The following is a 17412-nucleotide window of genomic DNA, read 5'->3' on the forward strand; positions in this document are numbered from 1 at the left end:
CCCAAGCCCTGGGATTACAGCCAGGCACCACAGCACCCCATTCACCGGGTCCGGGTGGAACCAGGGCTCTGTGCACATGCTAAGTGGACACCCCACCAACTTCTGTCATCTTCCCAGCAGTCTTCTGGCTGGGTAGCTGCAAGTTTCCCTTTCTAATTATTTCAAGGCTTGTTTAATGAAAAACATTAAATAAATATGACCACAGGCCATATTTGGCTATGGCAAAAAAAAAATCATTAAAGTGATACATGAATAGCTGAGTTTTGAGAAGTGCTAATTGAAAGAAAGAAATCAGAGTTGGAGAGACGGCTCAGTGGTTAAGAGCACTGGCTGCTCTTACAGAGGACCTGGGTTTGATCCCCAGGACCCACATGGAGGTTCACAACTGAATACTTCCAGTTCCAGAGGCTCCAACTCCCTCTTCTGGCCTCTGTGGGCACCAGGCACAAAAGTGGTGCACAGACATACATGCAGGCAAAACACCCATGCACACACACTTAGAATTAAAAAGACTTTAATAAAGGAAGTACGTTTTGGATCGGAGCCCCACTCACTTCCACCATTTCTGACCATCTTTCAAAGCACTGCCTCTCCAAACCTAGAGTCTCTGACTTGGGAACAGCCATGTGACAGGACCTGTGTCTTTAGTCTGCACTGAGGGAAAAGGGAGGGAGGACAGAGGAACAGGAGGCCATACCCTGAGCTTCAGAACAAAGAAACAAGCCTGGAATCCTGCAAGGCCTGCAAATGGAGCCCAGGGCCAGTGCTAAAGGAGGTGGTTCATTCCGGCACAGTGACCTTTCTGTTCTGAAGGAGACCTGTGAGGCAGGGCCTTGCTTTGATCAATCCATTTCCAGTAAGGACTATACACCCCCCACCCCCACTGTGGGGAACAGAAGAAGCCTTGAGTCAAGTGTAAGGAGCAGATGAAGTCCCAAGTGAATGTGTGCTGTTGACATGGTCTTAGCCACGTCAAGGACCTCAATGCCTCAGACCCACAGAGTGACAAAGCCTCCCCCCGTCTGAATGAAAATTGTAACAGCATATGCAGAAACTACCAACCACAGCTTCCTCCTCTGGGGTGACTGCAGCCCAATGGCTCTCTAGAGACCTCTTACAATATGAGCTAAACCAGCCTCCTTGTTCAGCTGTATACCATGAACCTACCTCCTTAACTCAGAGGTCTGAAAGAAATGCACCAAGGCTCCTGGCTGCAGTTGGCACCCTGCATTGGAGGGAGCATGGTCCACCCAATCCCAGCTTTTCAGTAGTGTGTCTGTGCCCGTCCTTCTTCCTCTCATCACCCAGTTAGGTCAATCCCTGAGCCATGCAGGATGCAGCACCCCCATACACAGCACTTGCTGGGGCCCTGGGGTGGGAACAGGAAGAAGACTGATCTAATACCAAGGCAGGAGACAGCCCCCTAGGGTTCCCGGGAGGAGACCATGCACAGAGAGTCCCTAGTGCAGCTTCAGCCTGTGAGGACCTGGAGGTTCAGGAGTGGGCCTGGCAGAAATGACTGCACCCTTGCCTGTTTCATAAACTCACCAGACAAGACCTCCTCTAGAGCTGTAGTGGTGGCAGCATCAAGGACCAACTGGCAGGTGTAGCTTAAAGTCATCCTTTAATTTTTTTATTGTGATGTGTATGGTGTGGGGGTGTGCATGCCATGGGGTGCATGTGTAGGTCAGAGGACAACTTTGTGCAGTCAGTTCTCTCCTTCCATTCTTTATTTTTATGTGGGTTCTGGGGATTGAACGCAGGTCGTCAGGCTTGCATGGAAGTGCTTTATCTGATGAGCCATCTCCCCAGCCCCTAAGTCATCCTTCCGAGTCAATGGATGGAGTCTAGATTTGCTGATGCCTGGGGCTTTGGGCATGGAGGAATGCAAAGTCATAGTGCCATGTTCAGTAACTTCACTGTGACTCGGTGTCCTAAGCACCGGGAGGCCGTCTCGTTCCAGCAGCACTCCTGTTAGCTGGAAAATCTGTTAAGGTAAATCTGCTAAAGGAGACTCTGTTTCTTGCCCTATCCTGCATTCATTTCCTTGGTATTTGGCTAACTGCTTTCCAGAACTGTATGATGTGCAATTGATGAACACCGAGGAACACAGTGCAGTTCATGAACCTGTTTGAGCAAAACGATGTTTTTAAGTAAAATAAATTACTTAAATGGATCTTACCCACTAAAATGACTTTGTATATACTAGAGAAAGAAACCTCTTGGAAATCATAAAAGCTCATAGAAAGACAAAGCAGCTTCAAGATTATCTTATGCTAAGGTTTAACTGACCACTTGTTTTTTTCTTTTTGCAAGGGTGAGGGTGTAGTCTGCGGCACTCACGGGACCAGGCCAGCACCCCACCCTCAGCTATGCCCAAGGCACCTCTGCCCCTTTAGTTTCTCTTTTGAGACTGGGTCTTGCTAAGCTGCCCAGGCTGGGCTTTAACAAATAGGCTCTGAGATAGCCCTAGCCAGCCTTGAACTTGCTGTCCTCCTGCCTCAGCCTCCTGTGCAGCTGGGATTACAGGAATGTGCTAACAGGCCTGACTAGACTTATTTTTAAAATTTATTTTTATGTATACGGATGTTCTGTCTGTCTGTCTGTGTACCACATTTGCACCTGGGGCCTGTGGTGGCCAGAAGGTATCAGATCCCCATGGTACTGGAGTTATGGACAGCTGTGAAGAGATCATCTGGAAGAGCAGCCAGTGCTCTTAACTGTTGAGCCATCTCTCTAGCCCCACAATACCGTTTTAAAGTAATAAACAGTATGGTGATATATTGTGCATCCCAATAAAGCTTACATGAGGATCAGAGAACAGAGCCAGCCACTAAATTAGACAAAGAGGTCAGGCAGTGGTAGCACATGCCTTTAATCCCAGGAAGTAATGTGGCAGGACACAGAAAGGTATATAAGGTGTGAGGAAACAGAAACTCTCTTGAGGCTGAGGATTTCGTAGAGGTAAGCTAGTGACTGGCTGTTCTGCTTCTTTGATCTTTCAGCTTTCACCCCAATACTCTGGGTTTTTTATTATAAGACCTTTTAAGATTCATGTTACAAAACAATTTATTTATGTGCAAATTCAAGCTCATTTTCTCAGGTCCAGAACACCCCTCTCTCTAGAACCTTTCTTTTTAAGAGGCTGTGCTGGGGATTGAACCCAAGGCTTCTTACATGCTAAGCAGGTGCTTTACCATGGAGCATCTCTACCTAGCTGTACCTTTATTGTTAAAAAAAGCATCACCATTGTTTTTGAATCCACCAGAGTAGAGTTCATTCTTTAATCTGTGTCAATTCCTCTCACATTACCCCAACTCCGATTCATCCCTGAAGTCTGTGACTCGAGTTCACAAAGGCCTTACCTGATGTCCTGTAGGGCCCCTGGCCAGCTCTTCTGCAAGCTCCCTACACTGCCATCTGCCATGGCACCCTCCTCAGGGCCCCTAGTGGGTTTTCACTTTGCCCCAGGGCTGCCTCACACCCTGGGCTGCACATCCAAGCCTCAACTCTGACAACAGAACCTGCAAGGTCTGCTGAGGCAACCAGGATTCGTCACCACCAAGTCTGCTGCCTGTGTCTTTAAGCAGACTTTATGGAAGCATTTTAATGGTCTGGGAATACCAGGCTGCTTGTCAGGAGGGATTTTTATCTTAGTTACTAGAATAATGGATTGTTTAATACACTCCTTGCTGAATGTACAGGAAAGCTTTTAGGCCAATTGTGGATCCATTCTGGCTAAATATAAATAGTTCCCCCCCCTACTTTTAGTTTTTAAAATCCAAATTATACATAGATGTAAAGTGTCAAATGGATCTGGCAGGTTTATTAAAACAAAACGAGAGAGCACTTCCATGTTCCTTGCTACATTTCCCACCTCAGAGGCAGCCACTTCCTCCTCTCTGTATTATTGCATGTGTGTGCATGTGGGTGTTCGTGGAATCCCAAAGTTGATGGCAGGTACCTTCCTGGATTGCTTCCCACTTCACAGTCAGGATCTCTGTCGGAACCCAGAGCTCACTGATTGCAGCTAGTCTAACCAGCCCGTTTGCCTCTCGAGTGCTGGGACTGCTTTCGTGTGAGTTCTGAGGGTCAGAGCCTCAGTCCCTCTCCTGTTTGTGGCAAGCACTTTATCTACAGAGCCATTTCCCTAGACCCCACAACCCCATCTGGGATTTTTTTAAATTTTTATAGTTACCAGTTTGTAAAAAGAACATCTCTCAGAACAACAGAAAATGAAAACAACCATTCCTTCATTTTCAGTTTTAAGCTGTGTCTACTGATATTTTCATTAATATTTTGTTATGAACTATCCACAAACAATGTACATACAATCTTTTTTTTTTAATTGACACATACCTGCAATTTGGACAGGGTTTAAACCTTCAATTTGGACAAGGTTTTGTGTCTCCTCCATAAGGCCACAACTGGGGTGGTTAGGTGGGGGATGGGGGAATGCATTTTCAAGATGCTCAAAGCTTCCTCAAGGTGTGGTTATGCAGCTCTCACAGAGAGGGAGTAGAAGCAAGTCTCTCTCTCTCTCTCTCTCTCTCTCTCTCTCTCTCTCTCTCTCTCTCTCTCTCTCTCTCCATAGGTTCTCTATGTAGTTTTGGTGCCTGTCCTGGATCTCGTTCTGTAGACCAGGCTGGCCTCGAACTCACAAGAGATCCGCCTGGCTCTGCCTCCCAAGTGCTGGGATCAAAGGCGTGCGCCACCACCACCCAGCTGTCTCTTAAGGTCTGAGACAGTTAAACACTGCTTCTGCTGTGTGGACTCAGCAGCCAAAGAGCCTGTCCAGATTCAAGAGGAAGGACAAGAAGAGAATGTGTGGCGGTGGGTAGGCGAAGGATCTGCAGCCATCTTTAATCCCCCACAACTTCCCACTGAAGAAAGCAAACTGGCTACTCACCTTTCCCAAGTCTCCATCCTTAAAATAGGTTCCAGGGCAGTTTAGATTCTCACTCAGCATTTATCTTAGAATGGCCATGTAAGCACTGTTGCCAGAAGAGCCAGGTGATAAACCAAGAATGGCCTCTTTCCTGTACTGATGTCTGTATCACCCCCAGCCCTAGCCAATACATTCTTATTGTCACATATGGGTTCTTTTCTCTTCTCTTCTCCTCTCCTCCCCTCCCCCTCCCCCTCTCTATTTATTATGTATACAGTATTCTGTCTGCATGTTTGCCTGCAGGCCAGAAGAGGGCACCAGATCTCATTACAGATGGTTGTGAGTCACCATGTAGTTGCTGGGAATTGAACTCAGGACCTCTGGAAGAGTAGCCAGTGCTCTTAACTGCTGAGCTTTTTCTACAGCCCCACATCTGGGTTATTTTCTGTGTACTTAATCTTGAATTCTGCCCATGACTTGACTCTTTCTCCTGCTACCTCAGGCAGGAACCTTCTAGACTGGATGCTTCCCATACCTGGTGATGCCAGCCTGTCCCCCAGTCCTGATAACTCTGCTGCTACCGTTTTAGGTACATGGGACATAAATTAATCTAACTCCTCCCAGTGGTATTTGGTTAAGAACTGAGCACCATTAAGTACCATTAAAGTTAATGATGGGCTTTTACTCAAGTACCCCGTAAATGTTTATTTTTTCTCTCTTTGACAGTCTTGCTGTATGGCTCTGGCTGCACTAGCATTTACTACGTACTACAGGCCACCTTCCAGCACATGGCAATCCTCTTGCCTCAGCCTCCCAAGTGCTGGGATTACAAGTGTGAGCTGCCTTGCTCGGCTATTTCTCTTTAAAATAAGGTAAGACATTTGGGGGGCCAGAGAGACTGGACTGCAATTACAGTCTTCTCTGGAACCTTGAGTTTAGGACCATTAGCCAAGCAGCCTATTGGATGGCCTTCATGGTAGCTTGGATATTTTGAACACTCCACAGATGCCTTAAGGAAGTTCCATAGCAACCACAATTGGTTGTGGCTGATGCGCAGCTCTGGCCACGCACAGTGGTCGGGTCTTCCCAGGACTGAACTCAGGCGGCAGGCTCGGGGCCAGGTGCCAGGAGCCGAGCCACCTCAGCAGCCCTTTCTGTGTGCCTAAGGAGCATCTAGTCCTTGTCCTTCCGTTTCTTGTTTCTTTAAAAGCGCCAGTGATAACTTTGTTTCCTGACACTTTCTTCTCCCTGTGTGGTCTGTTTTCTCCATGGAACTTGTTCTCCTTTTTCAAAGAAGTTTCCTTGACTGTCTTTATTTACAGACAGGACCCACAAAGTGACTAGAAGCTGGAGCACCCTAGAGATCTGGCAGACTGATTCCCCCTGACAAACCTGGCTGGGATCTTATTGGGGGACGCCGCATTTGTGTTTCATGTGGGGATAGGAAGCCCTCAGGGAAGATGCTTCCAGTCTCCTGCCAGGCTGCTGAAGTCCTGAGGGCTGACTAGATCCTGTAGCAGAGGGGCTGGAGGTGCTGTCTGCATCTCGTGGGGTCCTCTGCACAGGAGACTTTACCAGGCCTGGTGGTCCCAGCCCAGAGAGCCTTAGCTTACCACCCCAAGGATGGACCTCTTGTCTGCTGGTGTGGGGAAGAGGCCAGTTTATTTAATATGGTGGCAATGCGGGCCTCTGTAGCAACCTTTCTCCACCCCCAGCCCACAGCAGCCCAGCTGTTGGATGCTGTGCAGCACTGCAGATCGGCTGTCCCAGCATTCCTTGGTGATGGCCTTGTATCTGCCCTTCTCGGGTCTAACAGGGACGACTCTCTCACCCTTGGCTTCCGGTGCGGCCGCCTCCTCTGTTTTCATCCCTTCACAATGAATCCCTCAAAACAAGCTCTTTGCTGCCTTTTGGTGGTCTGTGGGGAGGTAGCGAGAGCGAGTGTTTTGTATTCTTTAGAAACCTAGATCCAATGGCCTTTAACGGAGATCTGACCCAGGGCCCTGGCTCCTGCTCCCGTTGATTGCAACACCCTCTTCTGGAGCCCACTACACCCACCTCGCCTCCTCTAAGCTCTTGGGCTGCCTGCATGCTCTCCAGGAGTGCACCCTCTTCACACAGCCCAGCTGTTCCACACATGGTCCCTCATGCCACCCCACTGAGTCACCAACACCCTCCATCTCAGCCCTCCTTCACAGGCCAGCCTCACTGGCAACACTCATCCCCAGAGGAGCCACCTCTGGTCTCCGCTGCCTGCCCTGGGCTCACACTACCTCCATTTTGGGAGGCCTCCACCCCAGGGCTTTGTGCTTTTTCCATCTCAGTCCTCCCCCTCCTCTCACCTGGACTGTCCTCACTGGCTGCTGCAGTGGCTTTGCCTCTGCCTGGCACCAGCTCCCTGTCTTACCATGCCTCCAGTGCATGGTGCCCCCGGCTTCCCGTGGATCACCATACCGGGCCCACTGGAGCCCTTGCCAGGGGTCTTTCCTAAGTCAGGCTGTGGAGGGTATCAGCCTCTCTCCCCAGCTCCTGCCTTAGCTCCCTCACCCTTGCTGGGCCCACAGCCGGCTCCACTTTTCCTGGGAAAACACTCATCGCCTGCTCTGAGTTTTGCCAGACCCCAGTCATGGGGTGGGACTGTGCCAGTCTTCCTTCTGTGCGGACCTGAAAGGGCCCCTAAGGAGAAGCCGTGACTAACTCTGTGCCCCTTGCTTCAGCCTGCAGTGGCAGGCAGGTGTCTCGGACAGCTGCATGAATGAGCACTCCTTTTGATGAGGTTGTACGTCTGTCATCTCTTCTGTCAACAGTCCCCTTAGTGCAGGGTACAGAGGGCCTGTCACCCTCAGTGGTGCCTGGATACAAGTTCCACCGCTGTACTGACTCGGTGCTGAACGAGCACAAGGACTCGGCTTCTGTGGCATGGGAAGATTGTCGAGCCACTGGCTTTGAGCCTGGGAGGTAACGTAGGAGGACAAGTGCCTGGGTTTAGTTCTGGCCAGGTGCAGACGGGTTGCACCACCTCAGATGGAGACCTGAGACTTCCATTTGCCAGACAGGCTGGGGGCAATCCAGGGCTTCCGTGGCCTCAGAGTTCCCAGTGACATGATATCTAGCCTGAGGGTGAAGCCAACCTATTGTAGAAGCTTCTAGTCCAGCACCTGCCCCTAAACAAGTCCACAGAGCAAAAATTTCCTTGCTGACTGGTCAGCTACCCCTTGTGGGGCAGTAGGAAGGGGATGCCCTAGCCTCTGTATCTTGAGAGAACCCAGTACTCACCAGTGCTTCCTTAAGGGGCTCTGTGGGAGGTAGTGAAAGGAGGTGATGGGAGCCTAGGCTTGGCAGGGCAGAGAAGCTAGCTGCATCTCCTCAGAGGGCGGCACAGGTTTGAGGGATGGAGCCTTTAGTCTGGCATCCAGGGCTGGGGAAGCACCAGAATCGTCTTCACCCAGATACCAAACCATCATCCCTTACTGATCTACCCATTCAGGTATGCTGGTCTGGGAATGGGAGCAGAAGGGACATCTTAGGGGTGGCAGGATAGGCAGATAAAGGGCTGTCTTAGGTTGACAAGGCACTGAGGAAGGCAGGAACCCAGGGCTGGCGTGGGGATGTGTTTTTGGTCCCCAGCAGACAACAGCCCATCCTAAAGCTACAGCGCCAGCCAGTCACTGCAAAGAACCTGCCAGGGACTCTACAGAATCTTTCTTTGAAGAAAATCACTGTAACCAGATCAGATGAGCTGTTAATCATGATGCCACAGGGAATAGCATCGGAGAACCTAGCCTTGGTTGCTTTGGTTTTCACCCTAGATGCTAGTAGTTCTTGAAGCCAGTTCATACCTTTCCAGTTTGGTGGAAGGAGGACAGGTTATGCCCAGTTCCCCAAGCCATGAGGGTATGGCCTGCCAGTGCTCAAGATGGTAGGCAGGTGGCTGGGTCAGGTGGGATCTAGTGTGAAGGGCTCCTGTCCTCTGGAAGGCCTGGCTTCACCCATCACCATGATCCTTCCACAATGCTAGGGTATAGGTTTGAAACTGCAGGTACTGAGGTACCTGCTCATATCACAGATGCTAACAGGGCTACTGGGAGCTTTGGTCTATGGTATACAAGAGGGAGAGGTTGTGGTCCCACCTCCCCAGATCCCATGGGCTGGCAGCAGAGAGAAAGGGTGGGGAGGGATGACCACAATCACATGCACAGGGTGACTGGCAGCTCCCTGCTGTGCATACTAATTACATTTTTAATCAGCCAGAAGGAGGCTGCAGCATCAATCTGCCACACATGGCTCATGAATCACCCTGGACTGGCAGAAAGGTCCTGGGCTGATGCCCCCAGTGCAGCTGTGAGGTGGCTCCTAGGGCACCCCTTGCCCTGGGTGCACAGGCCACCCTGCTGCCAGGCTTCCCCATGGCATCTACACAGACAGCATTTCACACCTGATTTTATTCCATGACACTGATTTGCTGAAAACCCCCATTTCCTGGGCAGGGAAGGGCAGTGGGTGGCCTGGCAGAAGCGAGGCTGCCTGCCCAGGAGGACTGGGACCCTCTCTGCTCAGGGAAGCACTGGCCAGGCCTCAGCATTCCCTCCCCTGACCCCCAACCGCACTGTATCCCTCCCAGTTCATTTAAAAACTGAGTTGCAAAAGTAAAATAAAATGAAAAAATAAAAAATAAAAACAAACCCCTGAGTTGTTAAAAACCAAATTAAAAATCCCCTTTGGTGTCAAAAGGTCCTATTCCTAAAAGCCAGCAAGGCAGGGCAGGCATAGGCCTGGCTTGGGCTAGCATTCAGCATTCAGTCCTCAGGCTCCTCATCAGACTCCTTCTCCAGGCCCAGGGAACGCTCAGGGTCAGGTCGCTTCAGGATAGCACTGTACTTGAGGGCTGTGGCCTCTGCCTGCAGGACCACATCCACCAGGCTGAAGATGGTGATGACCTGTAGCAGAGCCAGGCACAGGGAGAGGACAGGGCAGGTAAGGGCCTGTAATCAAAGCCCAGCTGACTGCTGAGGCTCACTTAGTTCCCTGAGCCTCCGTTACCCATCTGTAAATGGGAGTCATGGGGCCTGGGGAGAACCAATGGACCAGATGGCACCATGCAGGCACTTGGTCTTCAGTGAACATTCATGAAGATCACGAGCAGGCTGGGCTGGGCCAGTCTTTGCAACAAGAGGGATATACAGTCCATAACTCTTATCGACTTCTCAAAGAATTCTAAAGGTTATGCTTGGGGGAGAGGGACAGCTCCCATCTCTGCCTCTAGTGGGTGTTCCCATATGAGAACCTGGAGTCTAAGTGCAGGGCTTGAAACCTCACTGGGGAGCCTATAGTGCTGGAGGAGAAACGAGGGGCAGATAAGGACCTAGGGGCTCATGTGGGAGACAGAAGGTGGGCTCAGGGACACAGTAGGGGCTGACCTGCTGTGTTGGCTCCTCTTCAAGATCATCAGGTTCCCAGAGGAGAGTGAGCTCTGGTTTCTTCCCCACCTTCTGAAAGTGGTAGGACCGAAGAGCCAGTGCCTGCGGGTGTACACACCAGAGCTTCAGGCCACGGACTGAATATGCTACCTCTGAACCTTCAATTCTCCTGCTTAGGGGTGGCCCTCTGCCATGGCATATTCCTGACTGGCTGAAAGGGGCTTTGTATCCATTACCCTACAAGCTACTGCCTGCTTGGCCTGAGACACGGGCAACCCTACCCATCCAGCTTCAGGGGCCTCTGACAAGTCACCTTTGTCCAAAGTTGCATCTGAAGGTGACCCAGGACCACGGGGCAATCTGGGAGGGGCCAAGGCTCTGGTGGTAACTGTAGGGGAGGGAACAGATCTGCACAGGCTTATTCAACTCCCTGATGGTTGTGGCCCCTGCTGGTGAGAGGTCTAACAGCCCAGGCTGAGGGCTAGGTAACAGCAGAGCTGACCTAGATCTGAACTTCCATCCTGCTCAGGGAACCACAGGTGCCTGATGTTTCCAGCTGCACTTGGCCCTCTCCTGCTGTAGCTCCTTAGGAATTCCATGTCTCTTCCAGTGCAGGGCCCCACACTTCCCCAAGTGCTCTGTATGGAGGAGCCAGGTGACCACAGAGCAGCTAAAATGAGGCCCCCAGCTGACATTATGGCAGGCACCAAGAGAACTTCGAATGAAGTGTCACCATGGGCAGAACCCAAGGCAGGACAGGCCTCTTCTTTCTCTTCAGGGACAGTGTTCAGAGCAGTCCTGGCCATCCTCTGGCCTCTCCTTCCACATATTCCTATAAAAATACCCCAGGCCCCAACACCCTGCTATCCTGGTTATGTTTTGAGTGCCTGGGTCTTTAGGGAAAAGTTTAGGCCTGGCCCTTGGCCTGAAGTCCTGTCCCAGGCAGGCCTACTTGGGTAACTGGGTAGGGTCCATCAGACAAACTTGGAGTCAGGGATCCTCCATTGCCACATGCCAGTGAAGCCCACTGCTGAGGGACGTGCCTGTGGGCCCTACACAGCTCCTGGATGGGGACAGCAGGGCTCTCAGCTTAATTTTACCTTCAAGCTTGGGAAGCTACCATGGGTTGTTTTGGGTCAGGGGCATATGGGAGTCCCCAACAAGAAGATAGGCACAGGTAGGAAAAAGGCAGTGAACAGAGTGTGCTACGTCCCTTAGGGTTTAGTTTGGCCTGCAGGTGCATGCCACCCACTTGCACGGGGCACACTCACGTTGCAGTAGATGCGCTTCTGCACCCCAAAGCGCAGCACCAGCACATCAAAGGCTTGGTTCAGGACACCCATCACCATGGCTTCAGACTCCAGGGGGCCACTCTCCTGTAGGAACAATGTTCGAGTCAAGGCACCCTCCCAGGGAGGGCCTGCACTGGTGCTCCACACAGGCTCCTGGTGAGTGCATGCATACCTAGGAGGGGGTGGGGTGGGGATGGGGCAGGGACCAGGATGGACACTCACCTTCACTAGAACTGCGAAGAAGAGGCCGATGCTGAGTTCCTGCACGCGCTTGGAAGCCATGCGGCGGTCATTGCAGTGGTCAGCTTGCTTTTGTAGGGTATCAGGCTCCACATCTGGCTGCTCACTGTAGCCTGGGGAGAGGGTGAGCCGGGTTGCTAGTGAGGGGGCTGAGGAAGGTTGTGTGCTGAGGCAAGGGCTCTGGGGCCAACTATGGTCCCAGGCTTTCAGTAAGTCCCACTGCAGCTCCCACATGCGGGTGTGGGTGGACAGTGTTCAAACTTAGGCTTCTCTGACCCTTGGAACTTCTATGATCACAGTAATGTGGTCTCTGGTCATTTACTCTGAGAGTGGGTAACTCTTGACTGGCAAAGCCCTTCCCAGGCCAGAGTCATGTCCCTTACCCAGAGCAGCAGCCAGGAGGCGGTGCACTATGACGTCAGCGAAGCGGCGGATGGGAGAGGTGAAGTGTGTGTAGAGGGGGACGTTGAGAGCATAGTGCCGGAACTGTGCCTGGTCCTGCAGCATCCCAGAGCAGAAGTACAGTGCCATCTGGAGGGAGAGTGGGACTGAGCCTGGCGGGGTCTGGTGGGTGCTGAGCCCCCGAGCCTGGCCTGTGGCAGGGTTGGTACAGACCTCCTGTGTAAGCTGTAGGCAGCTGATCAAAGCCAGTCAGGCTCTTGGGGCCAGGGTCAATCTCCTAAGGAATCTCAGCAGCTGCCGTGGAGGACAGTGGTGCTCAGACCCCTTTCCCTCCCAGGATAATGTTAGCTGTGCCCAGGGCTGCTGGGACTCTGTCCATGAGGTGAGTGCTTGGAATAGCCCAGAGAGCTCTGTCTCTGCTGGGTATGGCGTGTTAGGAGCCCTCAGGATGCTAGGTGGCCTCTAGTCCTGTGGGACCAGCCACCAGGGCAGTTGTGCAAGTGGGCCTCCTCCCTAAGGCCCATAGCTCTGAGCCCCTGCCAGGAATGATGCAGAGGGGTTGCCTGGGGACTGATCCTCCTTAGGATGGGTCTGGGCTTCCATTCTACGTCAGGATGACTGCAGACAGGAAAACATATGGCCATGTTAGCCCAGGGTTGTGAACTGTTTTCTGGAGACACAGCTGAAGCTGAGGATGACACATGTCCCTGGCCAGCACAAGAAGGTGCCAACCCCCATGGGAGTGCATAAGGAGCTCCTCAGCCTTTGTTGAGCCAACTCCATCCCGTGATCTCTGCCCAGTTGATGGTCACACTTGCCCACTGGTTCCACAGTACTCCAGCATATGTCAGCCATGGAGGCAATTTGTTAGCCTCCCAGCCTACATCTGTTTACTTCTGACCAACTGCCCAAAGTGACACACAGGTCTAAGAGACATGAGCAAAAAGTCACTGGGCTGCTTTCAGCTCAGTACAACCTAGACAAAGTCTGGCCTTAGCCCTGCCAAAGCCCTTGGAATCAGCAGCTCCTGCCTGGAAGGATGTTCACTCCCCTGAAAGCTCCAGAGTGCCTGGACAAATGGACAGCTTGCTCTGGTTACTCCATGTACATAACCCTGGAATTCAGGGTACAACCCCTGCTGGACCTTGAGTTATGTCTGGGGCAAGCTGCTGGAGAAAATGGGCACGCTCTTCACAGCAAGTCATGTTTATCTTTGTTCTCAGTTCTCAGTGGCTCAGTTCCTCAGAAAGGCCGGGGTGAAGAAGGAGTCCAGGCTCCTTCTTGGTCAGTGTAGCTATCTCTAGGCAGGGCAACAATAACGGCTTCTCTGCAGCAGCCAGAGATCCGTGGGGCAGCTCTGGCGTCCTGTCTCAGCAGCTCTTGGGAACCAGGCCTGGCTCCTCTCACTTTTCTCCTTGCTGCTGCTGCTGCTCTGCCCCCGGCCTGTCCGTCACCGGGTCACTCCTTGCCATTGGAATCCTGGGTGGCAGAAGCATGCCACAGGGCACAGCCCCAGGTCTTTTAGGCTTCTGGTGAGCACAGCCAGGTGCTCAGCTCCTCTGCTGTGGGTACTGCCTAGGGTAGGGGTGAGGCACAGACACTGGAGATTGGGAGCATGGAACAGGCAGCCAGACCCCCATGGGCGCCGATGGCTCCGTCCTAGTAGAGCCAAGAGTTATCAGGAGATAAATCAGCTGTGGCTGGCCGAGGCCACCTGACTCATGAACAGATTGAACCTGCCGAGAGTGACTGACCCTTGAAAAATGGCCTGCCACTGCCCTGGCAGGTGCTAGGGCCCACAGCTGACCCCATTAGTACCTGTAACTCCTGTCGACCTGCCAATCTCCTGAGATGGTTCCCATCCCCAGGAACTGCAGTATAGCCTGGAGGGCTGTGACAGGATGCTAGGAGCCAGCCCATCTGTCTACCTCATAGCTGTCACCTGCCTGGGGACATGGGTCCAAGCTTGTGGCAGACTGATTCTCCTGGCTAGACTCTGCGGCTGCAGTAAAGGTGAGGCCTTTTCTCTTGCCTGGGGTCTCCAGCAGCCATAGGCCAGAGCAGCCCTTGAGGGCTGGGGCATGCTTCTGCGCGCGCGCGCGCGCACACACACACACACACACACACACACACACACACACACACACACACACACACACACGATTCTTCTGGGGCCCAGGGCCTGCCTATCCAGGCATGACTGCAGCTTCCCTTGCCTGATAGACAGTGTTCCTCAGCTCCTCTCTGCCCAGCAAGCCCCAGAGCAGAGCAAGCCAGTGGTGGGTTATGGACACATGGTGCTTGCCAGCCAGAGTTACAGGTGTCAAGGGATCAAGGACAGGTGTGGCCTCTCCTTACCTGCATGGGCCGGGAGTACATGTTGGTGAGCACCTCTTTCCGGGCCAGAGAGTACTTGTCATCTCCAAATGTTTTGGTCAGGCTTTTCTAGAAGTAAACCCCAGAAACCTGTATAAGATGTGGTCAGGCTTGGGAAGAGGCCTGAAGCTTCACCTGCTAGCCATCCTAAGTCTGGGGAGGGGAGAGAGGGGTTCCCAGGCTATGGACCCAGCCTTGGGTTGATGACTACCCATGGGGCCCAAGAGCAGTGGTCCCTAGCCAGTGGCACACAATGGGCCTGAGTTCTCCAAGCTTAGCTGGCAGGCCAACTCTCTTGACTAGAGGAATCCTCCGCCCCTCCCCAAGCCCAATATTGGAGCATAGGTGTGAGGTCTCCTTTTTATGGGATGAGCCAGAACACTGTTTCTGCAACCCCCTAAAGCTTAGCTCCAAGAAGGGTGCACTTGAAGCGACTTCCTCTAAGAAAATTCCTTGTTTCCAGTCAGCCCAGCTCAGCAAGGACTAATCCAGTCCTTGCTGTAGGACATGCCAGTGGTTACACCATGAGTAGCCTCCCTTGGTCCGGACCAGATAATAGAGCCATCCTCCCCACTGTAGGGAGACCTGGATGAATAGGGAGGGACTACACAGGACATAGCAGTCACCACGAGCCCGACTTCGAGGATTCATGTCTTTTCTCCAAGCGGGGCTTCCCATTACCCGCCCACAAGCACTTACATTGAGGGCCCCTGCAGAGCTGACATCCATGGGGAGTCCCATCTGGTCACAGAACTCCACCAGGTCACTGAGCATCTTTGTCTGTGGCGGTGGGTGCCGGCGCAGCAGGGCCTGCTCCGGGAAGGTGCGGAAGATCTTGTGGGCCACGGCCATGTTGGCCAGGAGCATGAACTCCTCTACAAGCCTGTGGGGGAGGGGGAGTAACTAGAGGGACCCTGGAGGCAGATGACACTGCCCCTGTCCCAAGATCTCTGCTCAGCTGGTTCTCTTACACCTTAGTTCTCAGTGGAAGAACCTTCTTGTGACCCTGATCAAACTTGTTCCTTCTAGCTCTTTCTCTTTCATCTCCATACTCAGGTTCTCCCAGAGTCAACCTGTCAACAATGATTTTGTCTTTTGGTCTGTGAATGTGTGTGTGGTCTCCTTGCTACATGATAGTACTCCTGGGGAACAGTGACAAAAGATGTCTCATTTCCCACTGAAGGACGGATGCTCTCAGGTCATACCTAGTCCAGAAATGGTGCACAGTAAAGATCTCCAGTGGAAAGAGCGGCTGGGCTTCCTCTAGGACTCACCTGTAAGAAAAGCTAGCCTTCTAATCCCTTTACCTCAGTGTAATTAGAAAGACTGTGAGTACACGTGGATAAACATCAAAACAGGCAGGTGAAAACATGTCAAGGCCCTATTGGGGAGAAGCAGGGACTGGTGGAAGATGAAGGAAGCGTGCCAAGACCAGGAAACCGGGCAAAGCAGGAGTCAGCATCGGCCAGCCGTGAGGTCATCACCTGTGTTCCAGTCCTGGGCAGGGCACACACTGTTCGCCCCTGACCTCAGGGGCTCAGGTAAGTGGACTGAACATGAGGCCTTTCAGGAAGGGAGAGTGCATCCCTACTGTAGTTAGGATGTTCTATGTAGAGAAAGCTTGCTCCCTGGAGAGGCAAGGGCCATTAGAGACCTTGTTCAGCTTAGAGGAGATTCTCCAAGGCTGTGCTTCTCCCACAGAGGGAACTCCGTGGGTTTGGCAGTGTCTGAGGAAGCCTGGGATAAATTTCTCTATTACAAGTTGAGTAGTGTTGCTTGGTCAGACCCGTTATCTAAACAAGCTCTTAGAAGGAAAGTCAAACATAGAGTGGAAGAACCGCTCCTATGCCCTGACTGAACCTGCTCTGAAGAATCTTGCCTCTGCTCTGCCAAGGTGCCTCCTCGGAGTTTTCTCTATAGCAAGGCTTAGGTAAGTACCTCAGCAGTGTAGGCCCCACCAGGTGGGGCCTGGGCATGCCCGGCTCCTGTCTTGGGTACCTGGGCACACCTCTGTCATGGGGACCTTAGCTGACTCATTATGCAGCAGACCCAGCTCAAGAAGAGAAGCCTTTGTGTTGCCCACTAGTTAGTAGCCAGAGTGTTTTAGGCCGTCACCGGCTTCCCAGTACCCAATCTGTCCTTATGCTTATTAGTGCTTGTCAATCACCATCCCTGACCACCAAGTCTCTGAGACACAGTTCAACACTGGTTCTACCACACTCTTGTGGTGGGACTCCAGTGAATTACAGACCTCTCCCAATCTTCCGTCCCAAAGTAAGACCGTTTAATATCTGATCACAGGCAGGGCTGGTGCAAAGGCAGACAGAGGGAACATGTGTTCTGGGTCGGATACAGGCAGGAATATCAATTGCCCAAGACACAGTGGTGCTTTCTTTCTATCCACCACACAAATGACTAATACATTAATTAATGATAATCCCTTTCCCTGCCTGAGCCTCCAGAGTGTTGGGATGCTCAGGCTGTTACTCAAATGCTCCCCTGTTTGTGAATTTGTCTACTCAACAGGCATTGCTATGGGGGCCAACATGTGTCCAGACCTTTTCTCTTCACGCAGTCCCGTGGACCAGAGCACACAGTCTGTTCCTTGTAACCTCAGGGCTGAGCCACGATTGCAGTTTATAAGTGAAGCCAGCAGGTGGCAGTAGGGCCCCACACAGGGCTGTGAGGACATGGCAGGCAGGCAGGCAGGCAGGCTCAGAAGCAGGCTGGACCAGTGGCTCGGATGGGGACCCTCCCTGCCCCAACCTAGAGGTCAGTGGATATCTTGGGATGAGCC

The 17412-nt window shown here is 52.3% G+C and overlaps 1 protein-coding gene across 5 annotated transcripts in view; it reads right to left on the bottom strand.

Moving 5' to 3' along the window:
• Positions 1-9312: 9312 nt before the first annotated feature.
• Positions 9313-17412, bottom strand: part of Dis3l2 (DIS3 like 3'-5' exoribonuclease 2) — a 330432-nt gene continuing 322332 nt past the window's right edge. For 4 of the 5 annotated variants that reach the window (XM_052750513.1, XM_052750515.1, XM_052750512.1 and 1 more), the window contains 7 exons: positions 15315-15498; positions 14598-14684; positions 12221-12368; positions 11820-11950; positions 11577-11681; positions 10306-10407; positions 9313-9825 (listed from right to left, as the gene is read on the bottom strand). In XM_052750513.1, coding sequence (XP_052606473.1) covers positions 9685-9825; positions 10306-10407; positions 11577-11681; positions 11820-11950; positions 12221-12368; positions 14598-14684; positions 15315-15498 — 898 coding nt within the window. In that variant the 3' untranslated portion in view covers positions 9313-9684. Of the gene's footprint in view, positions 9826-10305; positions 10408-11575; positions 11682-11819; positions 11951-12220; positions 12369-14597; positions 14685-15314; positions 15499-17412 lie in introns of those variants that run through there. The other variant, XM_052750516.1, reaches the window with a different exon arrangement.

The sequence above is a fragment of the Peromyscus californicus genome, unplaced genomic scaffold, assembly GCF_007827085.1.
Source record: "Peromyscus californicus insignis strain IS unplaced genomic scaffold, ASM782708v3 Scaffold_21__1_contigs__length_65335640, whole genome shotgun sequence".
Classification (NCBI taxonomy): domain Eukaryota; kingdom Metazoa; phylum Chordata; class Mammalia; order Rodentia; family Cricetidae; genus Peromyscus; species Peromyscus californicus.